We start from the raw sequence: 10,481 nt of genomic DNA on the forward strand, positions 1-10,481 counted from the left end.
CTGTGTCCCGGCCCCGCCTCGACCCTGAGAGCTCCAGGGGGCGGAGCTTGCCGCTGCGCTCTACGGAAACGATTGGCCTTCAGCTCTGTCAATCTGAAGCTGGAGGCCTCAAAGTGGTGGGGGGGGGAGGAGGGTGGGATAAAGAGGAAAGGAGCGTGGAGGACGTGTGGTTACTCAAAGAACAGCTAAGAATTTTGCAATCAGCCTGAGCGGGGCGGTGGTGGGGCTGAGCAAAAGGAGGAGGAGCCAGGAGGCATCGGGAATGGACCCAGGAGTTCCGGACACCCGTCTTCCAGCGCAGCCCTTGTCGGAGGGCGGGACCTAAAGTCCCGTCACGCCCCCACAAGATTTACATATTTATGAGGAACCATCGAGATCTTTGGAGAACCAGCTAGCCTAGAGGAGCCAGAACATCTCGCTCCTCGCGCGTTTCCGTTTCCGCTAGGACACTGGCGGTTGGTGAGCATCATGGCAACCGTGGTAAGTGTGGGTGCATGGATGGTGAGGAGCGAGCTCGCAGTCTCGAGTTTGAGAGAGGGGGATGCTGGAGGCCCTCACTCCTGGGTCTGAGGGAGGAGGGATCTGGGGGTCCAGACTCCTGGGTCTGAAGGAGGAGGAAGCTCAGCCTCCCAGATCTGGGGGACAAGGGGACATGGGGGATGGATTTTCTGGATCTGAGGGAAGGAGGGAGCTGGGTACCAGGGCTCCTGGGTCTGAGGGAGTGAAATAAAGAAGGGGCTGGGATCCCGGAATCTCAGGTCTGCCCCATCATGCTATAGGAACTCCAACTTTCAAAATCCTCTTGGCGCAACGGCCGGTTCCGCAGTCCTTGGCGCCAGTGTGATGAGGAATATTGTAGGACCTTGCGCTTCGAGCCATTTGGGAGCCTTGGATTGTTAGTGGTGCTAATGGCACTTGAGTTCCAAGCTGGAAGCACAGGCGGGTACCTGTCCTGTGTGTCTGAGAGCGCGAGGGCGCCTAGTGAATCTTTAGTGGGAAGAAATTGTCGAGGAACAAGAGTCTTCTTGGAGAGGACTAAAAGATTAGGGACCCAGAAATCGGGATCTTGTCATGCGACCGTTTTGGCCATTTTCATATTTCCAGTATTTCACACGGGCTATGTCTCGGTGTAAATGCTCAATGAATTATCACTTGAATATTTGAATGAATGAATGCGCGTGAATGAAGTAGGGGCCAGGAAACGGCCTGGCACCTGCTCAAGAAATACCCGAATAAAGAAGTGATTTTGGCCGGGCGCGGTGGCTCAAGCCTGTAATCCCAGCACTTTGGGAGGCCCAGGCGGGCGGATCACTAGGTCAGGAGATCGAGACCATCCTGACTAACACGGTGAAACCCTGTGTCTGCTAAAAATACAAAAAATTAGCCAGGCGTGGTGGCGGACGCCTGTAGTCCCAGCTACTTGGGAGGCTGAGGCAGGAGAATGGCGTGAACCCAGGAGGCGGAGCTTGCAGTGAACCCAGATGGTGCCACTGCACTCCAGCCTGGGCGACAAAGTGAGACTCTGTTCCAAAAAAAAAGAAAAAGATGATGTGACTTGAACTTAGGGACTGGGCTGGGCTTCCAGGTGCCTCAGTTTCCATGATGAGCCCAGTCAAGATGGAGGAAGGGAGGGAGAGAAAGTTGCTGGTAGCTGAGGGTGAGATTTGAGTCTGTTGCTGTCACCAGGGCAAGGAGGAGGAGGAGGTGGATAGGGAAGTAGAAGAGGAAGGCTATGACCAGAACTTCCGTGGAGAAAGTATTGGAAGTATGAGGGGATGGTGGGTACTGAGTTTTGAAATGATCTTGGTTTTCATGGGGCCAGTGGGCAGCAAGGTTTTGGAGAGACTTACAGTGAAAGAGAAAGTCTTTGTAGGAGACAGTCCTTGGTAAGGGGCCTGTTTATGTTGACAGAGCTAAATTTGGGATTCCTGGATTCATGTCTTTTTTGTGGGGTGGGGATGCTTAGTCTTCTGGTTGTAGTCTGGGGGTAATGTCCTATGTTCCTGGGTTCCAGCTTTCTATAGGAGACAGTAGGTGGGAAGGTTCACACAGTGAGAGGGAAAGCTTGTGACCATTGATGGCCAGAAAGTCTAAACGATTGGCTCCAGAGGGAGGAGGCTTCCTCTGGGCTAGATAACTGCATGTCCTCTCCGGTGGAAGAAGAAAAGAAAGATCTGTGGGCTGAGCACAGTGGCTCACGCCTGTAATCCCACACTTTGGGAGGCCGAGATAGAAGGATTGCTTGAGCCCAGGAATTTAAGACAAGTCTTGGCAACATAGTGAAACCCTGTCTCTACAAAAAAAAAAAAAAAAAAAAGAAAATTAGGCCGGGTGTGGTGGCTCACACCTGTAATCTTAGCACTTTGGGAGGCTGAGGCGGGCAGGTCACGAGGTCGGGAGTTTGAGAGCAGCCTGGCCAATATGGTGAAACCCCATCTCTACTAAAAATACAAAAAAAAATTAGCCGGGCGTGGTGGCACATGCCTGTAGTCCCAGCTACTCTGGAGGCTGAGGCAGGAGAATTGCTTGAACCCGGGAGGCAAAGGTTGCAGTGAGCCAAGATCGTGCCACTGGGTCGACCTAGCCTGGGTGACAAAGTGAGGCTCTGTCTCAAAAAAAAAAAAAAAGAAAGAAAGAAAGAAAAAAGAAAATTAGCCAAGTGTGGTGGGACTCACCTGTAGTCTCAACTACTTGGGAGGCTGAGGTGGGAAGATTGCTTGAGCCTGGGAGGTAGAGGCCACGGCAGTCCAGCCTGGGTGACAGAATGAGATCTTGTCTCAAAAAAAACAAAACAAAACAAAACACACAAACCTGTGGGAAGGAAGGAGAGTTGGGGATAGGTGGCCTAGGTTAGCGTGCTGGCTTCTTAGGCTTCCTTTTCCTCATTAGAAATTATAAACTATTCCTCGGGAGGCTGAGGCAGGAGAATGGCGTAAACCCAGGAGGCGGAGCTTGCAGTGAGCTGAGAGCCGGCCACTGCACTCCGGTCTGGGTGACAGAGCGAGACTCCATCTCAAAAAAAAAAAAAGAAATTGTGAACTGTTCCGAAGTGTCAGAAAATAATGTTATAGACATGCAAAGATCTAGCATCCAGGATTGTTTTTTTGTTTTGCTTTTTTTCAAGACAGAGTCTCACTCTGTCTCCCAGGTGTAGTGCAGTGGTGTGATCTTGGCTCCCTGCAGCCTCTGCCTCCCAGGTTCAAATGATCCTCCTGCCTCAGCCTCCTGAGTAGCTGGGACTACAGGTGCACCACGCCCAGCTAATTTTTGTATCTGTGTGTGTGTGCATGTGTTAGTGATAGGGTCTTGCTCTGTCACCCAGTCTGGAGTGTAGTGGTGCGATCTGTGCTCACTACAACCTTCTCCTCCTGGGTTCAAGCAATTCTCCTGCCTCAGCCTCCCGAGTAGCTGGGATTACAGGGACCCGCCACCACGCCTGGCTAATTTTTTGTATTTTTAATGTAGACTGGGTTTCATATTGCCCAGACTGGTCTCAAACTCCTGACCTCAAGTGATCCACCTGCCTTGACCTCCCAAAGTGCTGGGATTACAGGTGTGAGCCACCGTGCCTGGCCTAATTTTTGTATTTTTAGTAGTGACAGGGTTTCACCATGTTGGCCAGGCTGGTCTTTTTTTTTTTTTTTTTTTTTTTTTTGAGACGGAGTCTCGCTTTGTCACCCAGGCTGGAGTGCAGTGGCCGGATCTCAGCTCACTGCAAGCTCCGCCTCCCGGGTTCACGCCATTCTCCTGCCTCAGCCTCCCGAGTAGCTGGGATTACAGGCACCCGCCACCACGCCTGGCTAATTTTTTGTATTTTTAATGTAGACTGGGTTTCATATTGCCCAGACTGGTCTCAAACTCCTGACCTCAAGTGATCCACCTGCCTTGACCTCCCAAAGTGCTGGGATTACAGGTGTGAGCCACCGTGCCTGGCCTAATTTTTGTATTTTTAGTAGTGACAGGGTTTCACCATGTTGGCCAGGCTGGTCTTGAACCCCTGACCTTAAGTGATTTGCCTGCCTCAGCCTTCCAAAGTGCTGGTATTACAGGTGGGAGCCACTACGCCCAGCCTGTTGTTTTTTTTCTTAATAGCTTTATTGAGATAGAATTCACATACTACATAATTCACCCATTTAAAGTATACAGCTCAGTGTTTTCTAGCATATTCACAGTTGTGCAGCCATTTCCACAGTCAATTTTAGAACATTGTCATCACCCCAAAAAGAAATGCCATGCTACTTACCTGTCACTGCTAATCCTCCCATACCTCCCGTCTTCAGTTCTAGGCAGCCACTAGTCTTTCTGTGTATATGGATTTGCCTATTGTGGCTACTTCATATAGCCACATACAATATGTGTCTTTCGTGTGTGGCATCTTTCAGTTAGCATAACGTTTTCAAAGTTCATCCACGTTGTAGCATGTATTAGAACTCCATTCCTGGCCAGGAGTGGTGGCTCACACATGTAATCCCAACATGTTGGGGCGCCAAGGCTGGTGGATCACCTGAAGTCAGGAGATCAAGACCAGCCTGGCCAACATGGTAAAACCCCATCTCTACTAAAAAATACAAAAAAACAAATTAGCCAGGTGTGGTGTCAGGCGCCTGTAATCCCAGCTGCTCGGGAGGCTGAGGCAGGAGAATCGCTTGAACCTAGGAAGCGGAGGTGGTAGTGAGCCAAGATTGTGCCATTGCACTCCAGCCTGGGTGATAGACTGAGACTCTGTCTCAAAATAAAAAAAAAAGAACTCCATTCCTTTTTATGACTGAATAATATTCCGTTGCACAAATAGACCACGTTTTAGTTCGCCATTCATCAGCTGATGGACATGTGGGTTGTTTCTACCTGTTGGCTGTTGTGAATAGTGCTGCTGTGAATACTTGTGTCCATGTTTTGTGTGGACCTCCAGAGGGGCTCCTGAATTGTCCCAGGTGGTGTTTACTCACCTCCCTCCCCCATGTGAGAAGGCGTGGTAGCTGGCTTCTCTCTTTGGAGAACTGTCAACATGGGAGGCCTCAGTATATTCTTGTTGAATGAGCTCAACACTTTAGAGTATCACTTATGCAAACCACAGACATTGAGTCCCGAGGTGAACAAGAGAGACACAGGCTGTGCCCTTCATGGGACTCATGTCCACTGGAGCTGAGAATGTTGATCCATCCATCTCCCTTAGGAATGTGAGATCACACCGGGAGATTAGGCTCCGGGTCAGGACTTTGAACTGTCTGAATGTCTAGAGGTCCTAGAACTAGCGTGGCAGGGGTGGTGGTCAGAAAGGGCCTCCCCTAGGGGGCAGCACTTGATCTAATTCAGTGAGAAAGCAGGGAGAGCAGTCTGGACTGGGGCCAGCATGTGCGAGGCCTGGTGGTTGAGAACTGGGGCCGTCTGGTACAAGGGATGCTGGGAAATTAGCAGGGGCCAGACCATGTCCAGCTTCATGCCTGCTCCTCATTGGTGTCTGTCCTTATGGAGCTCACAGTTATTAGAAATGGGGAGGACTTGTCAGGGCACGGTGGTTCACACCTGTAATCCCAGCACTTTGGGAGGACGTGGCGGGCAGATCACTTGAGGTCAGGAGTTCGAGACCAGCCTGGCCAACATGGCGAAACCCCATCTCTATTAAAAATACAAGAAAAATTAGCCAGGTGTGGTGGTGTGCACTGGTAGTCCCAGCTACTCAGGAGGCTGAGGCAGGAGAATCGCTTAAACCCAGGAGGCAGAGGTTGCAGTGAGCTGAGATCGGGCCACTGCACTCCAACCTGGGTGACAGAGCAGACTCCATCTCAAAAAATAAAATAAAATAAAGAAACAGGGAGGACTTGGACAGGCATAGTGGCTCATGCCCATAATCCCAGCCCTCTGGGAAGCCAAGGCTGGCATATCACTTTAGGCCAGGAGTTTGAGACCAGCCTGGCCAACATGGCAAAAACCCATCTCTACTAAAAATACAAAAATTAGCCAGGTGTGTTGACACGCACCTGTAATCCCAGCTACTCAGGAGGCTGAGGCAGAGAACTGCTTGAACCCAGGAGGCAGAGGTTGCAGTGAGCCGAGGTTGGGCCATTGCACTCCAGCCTGGTTACAGAGTGAGACTTTGTCTCAAAAAAAAAAAAAAGAAAGAAAGAAAGAAAGAAACAGGGAGGACTTAATTCTTTCACCAAATAACCAAATATGTGCTGGACCCTGAGGACCGAGCTGTGGATGAGACAGACAGTCCTTGTCTTCCTGGGGCTCCACCAAGCAGCCATTAGGCTGCAACAGGCAAGAGGGGTGGGGGTGACTGGCACGTGACCCATCGCCTACCTGTGAGGGGAAGGAGTGGAAAGGACCATCTCATGGGAGGGACAGAGGAGCGGTTGGTGAAAGCTGGGACCACACTTGTCCTCTGACATATCTTCTTGCACCCCCAGACAGCCACAACCAAAGTCCCGGAGATCCGTGATGTGACAAGGATTGAGCGAATCGGTGAGTAAGTTGGGTCAGGAATAGGAGCTAAGCCCTGCCTGCCATATGCCCTGATTGAGCAAACCTATTGAGGACCCCTAAGATGGAGAGGGAGGTGGCCTGCACACCAACTGCCCCCGACTACTGTTCCCCCACTCCCTCTGTCTACTGGGGGAGGAGGAGCCTCAGTTCCAGAGGTGGGTCAGATGATGCAGTGGGGACCAGGCTGCTAGCTTGGCTATCCTGGTGGGGTTCCCGGGTGTATTTGCCTGGAGGTCATAGATATTTACTGGGTGCTTTACTGGGTTTGGCCTCGTATACCCAGTACACACTGTGGGGTGAGTTCCCTGAGGGCAGGGACCGGGTCTGTCTCGTTCTTAGCTGTGTCCCTAGCACAGGACCTGACAGAGCAGATGATCAAGAGATAACCATTGAATGCACAAGTTTGCGTCCTGTGGAACCTTTGCAGTAACCCCATGAGGTGCATATTACAACTGTTAGCTGAATTTTCAGAACAGCGGAATCACTGGCCCCGGCTCACAGAGCAGGAAGTTGAGGCGCAGTGAGGCCAGCAGGGTGCGCTCTCACAAAGAGCTTTACCGGCAGGGGAGAAACCGCGTTCATTCATGCAGCACACTCACTCATCCAGGGCCTCCGAGAAAGGCAGTAAGGGCTCCTGGCTGTGAACATGGGTTTTAGAAGCCCAGTGCTGGATTCCTGAAGCTTAGCTCTGCCACTTTTCCACCATGTGGCCAGGGACTAGTTCCTCTCTGTGCCTCAGTTTCCTAATCTGCAAGATAGTTCACCTCATCAGTTAATGTAAGATTCAATAAAGTAGTTGATAGAAAACACTTCGGGGGGCCGGGCGCGGTGGCTCAAGCCTGTAATCCCAGCACTTTGGGAGGCCGAGATGGGCGGATCACGAGGTCAGGAGATCGAGACCATCCTGGCTAACACGGTGAAACCCCGTCTCTACTAAAAAATACAAAAAACTAGCTGGGCGAGGTGGCGGGCGCCTGTAGTCCCAGCTACTGGGGAGGCTGAGGCAAGAGAATGGCGTAAACCCAGGAGGCGGAGCTTGCAGTGAGCTGAGATCCGGCCACTGCACTCCAGCCTGGGCGGCAGAGCGAGACTCTGTCTCAAAAAAAAAAAAAAAAAAAAAAAAAAAGGAAAACACTTCGGGGCTGTGTGCCAACACTGTTTCATCTATTAAAAGTACCAGGGTGCTGAGCACAGCGGCTCACACCTGTAATTCCAGCACTTTGGGAGGCCGAGACCAGTGGATTACCTGAGGTCAGGAGTTTGAGACCAGCCTAGCCAACATGGTGAAACCTCATGTCTATTAAAAATATGAACTTTTGCTGGGCGTGGTGGCGTGCACCTGTAATCCCAGCTGCTCAGAGGCTGAGGCAGGAGAATCCCTTGAACTGGGAGGCAGAGGTTGCAGTGAGCCAAGATCATGCCATTGCATTCCAGCCTGGGTGACAAGAGTGAAACTCTGTCTCTAAATAAATAAATAAATAAATAAATAAATAAATAAAAGTGCTGAGGCTGGGTGCGGTGTCTCATACCTGTAATCCCAGCACTTTGGGAGGCCAAGGCAGGTGAATCACCTGAAGTCAGGAGTTTGAGACCAGCCTGGCCAACATGGTGAAACCCTGTCTCTACTAAAAATACAAAACTTAGCCAGGCATGGTAGTGCATGCCTGTAATCCCAGCTACTAGGGAGGATGGCTTGAACCTGGGAGGCAGAGGTTGCAGTGAGCCAATACCGTGCCACTGCACTCCAGCTTAGGTGACAAAGTGAGACTCCATCTCAAAAACAAACAAAAAGTGCCAAGTATGGCCGGGCACGATGGGTCATGCCTGTAATCCCAACACTTTGAGAGGCAGAGGCAGGAGGACTGCTTGAATCAGGAGTTTAAGACCAGCCTGAGTCACATAGTCACATGACCCTGTCTCTAAAAATAAAAATAAAATAAAATAATTAGCTGAGGATGGTGGTACGTGCCTGAGTCCCAGCTACTTGTGAGAACTGCTTGAACCAAGGAGGTTCAGGCTGTGGTGAGATGTGACTGCACCACTGCACTGCAGCCTGGGTGACAAAGTGAGACCCTCTCTCAGAAAAAAACAATAAAAAATTTTAAAAATTAAAAAAAAAGAAAAGAACAGCCAAGCACTGCCTGGGAGCTGAGGACCCAGTAGAGACTAGCTGCACCCAGGAGCCACCCTTGGGGTGCTCATAGTCAAGCACTGGTGTCAGCAAATCTTAAAGTGTCAGATGGTAAATCTTTCCTCGTTGAAACTACTCAACTCTCCTCTTGCAGTGCGAAGGCAGCCCCAGACAGTATATAAATGAAATGGCATGGCAGTGTTCCAATACAAAGATTTTTTGGTTGGGTTTTTTTTGTTTGTTTTGTTTTGTTTTGTTTTTGAGATGGAGTCTCACTGTGTTGCCCGGGCTGGAGTGCAGTGGGGCGATCTCAGCTCACTACAACCTCCACCTCCCAGGTTTAAGCGACTCTAGTGCCTCAGCCTCCCAAGTACCTGAGACTACAGGTGCATGCCACCATGCCAGGCTAATTTTTGCATTTTTTAGTAGAGATGGAGTTTCACCATGTTGACCAGGCTAGTCTCAAACTCCTGACCTCAGGTGATCTGCTTGCCTCTGCCTCCCAAAGTGCTGGAATGATAGGCATGAGCCACCACGCCCAGCTCCAGTAAAATTTTATTTGCAAAAACAGGTGGCTGACCTGCAGGCTGAGGTTTGCTTAACCCTCATCTAATGTAAAGCATTGGAATCCCATCTTCCCCTCTTGCTGGCTGTGTGGCTGGGGCTTGGGACCTAACCTGTCTGAGCTCCCTCCCCATTCATATCAGTAGGTCCTGGGACTTTTGCCATTTTGATACCCAGAAGTGCTTTCAGGGTGATAGCAGCCAGGACTCTTGTTTCATTTTATTTTGTTTTATTGAGACAGGTCTTGCTCTGTCGCCCAGGCTGGAGTGCAGTGCCACAATCTTGGCTCACTGCAACCTCCGCCTCCCAGGTTCAAGCAATTCCCCTGCCTCACCCTTCTGAGAAGCTGGGATTATAGTCATCTGCCACCACGCCTGGCTAATTTTTGTATTTTTAAGAGGGACGGAGTTTCACCATGTTGGCCAGGCTGGTCTTGAACTCCTGACCTCCAGTGATCTGCCTGCCTTGGCCTCCCAAAGTGCTGGGATTACAGGCGTGAGCCACCGCCCCAAGCCCCGGCCAGGGCTCTTTTTTTGCAGGGTTATATGGAATAAACTGAGAACATGTGGGTGCTGTGTAAGCCATAAACACGAACTAATTGTGATCATTAGCCCTTATGGTTAGTTCTTGGTATGATTATGTGCTTAATCAGGTCTCAGTGACTTTCGTTTAACTAGGATGCATCCTCAGAGCAGCTCCAGTTCATTGAGCATTTACCACCTTCAGCCATCTTGCTAGGGAGGTGTCAATTTGGGATATCCTTCCCTTGTGCCCCTTCATTCCCCCAACCCCTTACTCCCTACTCCCACCCACCCCTTTGACAAAGAAGGAAACCAGGGCTCAGAGGGGTCAGGCCACACGTGCAGCAAGCTGGCTAGTAACTGAGCCTTTGTTCTTTCCCTTCATATAGGTGCCCACTCCCACATCCGGGGACTGGGGCTGGACGATGCTTTGGAGCCTCGGCAGGTAGAACAGAGGAGGCTGGGAGGGCCTCTCCATGAAGGTCTTGGGCGGTGGGTACTCAGGGCCCTGGGGAGTGTGGGAACTATGTTACGGTCTTCTGGACCTTTGGCTACATATCCATAAACTTCAGCCACACGTGGGTTTTCTTGGTACTAAAGAATTGGTTAGGCCGGGTGTGGTGGCTTGTGCCTGTAATCTCAGCACTTTGGGAGGTCCAGGTGGGTGGATCACCTGAGGTCAGAGTTCAAGACCAGCCTGGCCAACATGGTGAAACCCCGTCTCTACAAAAAATACAAAAATTAGCCAGACGTGGTGGTGCATGCCTGTAATCCCAGCT

The 10,481-nt window shown here is 50.7% G+C and overlaps 1 protein-coding gene across 4 annotated transcripts in view; it reads left to right on the forward strand.

Moving 5' to 3' along the window:
• The first annotated feature begins 2 nt into the window (after nucleotides 1–2).
• The window catches only part of RUVBL2 (RuvB like AAA ATPase 2), a 23,076-nt gene continuing 12,597 nt past the window's right edge, over nucleotides 3–10,481 (forward strand). For 2 of the 4 annotated variants that reach the window (XM_025369296.1, XM_025369292.1), the window contains exons 1-3: nucleotides 3–480; nucleotides 6,411–6,465; nucleotides 10,092–10,147. Coding sequence is in view for 1 of the 4 variants with exons in the window: in XM_025369292.1 (XP_025225077.1) it covers nucleotides 469–480; nucleotides 6,411–6,465; nucleotides 10,092–10,147 (123 nt within the window). In the remaining 3 variants the exon portion in view is untranslated. The remainder of the gene's footprint in view (nucleotides 481–6,410; nucleotides 6,466–10,091; nucleotides 10,148–10,481) is intronic. The other 2 variants (XM_025369294.1, XM_025369295.1) reach the window with 2 other exon arrangements.

Source organism: Theropithecus gelada, chromosome 19 (assembly GCF_003255815.1).
Source record: "Theropithecus gelada isolate Dixy chromosome 19, Tgel_1.0, whole genome shotgun sequence".
In the NCBI taxonomy this organism is placed as follows: Eukaryota; Metazoa; Chordata; class Mammalia; order Primates; family Cercopithecidae; genus Theropithecus; species Theropithecus gelada.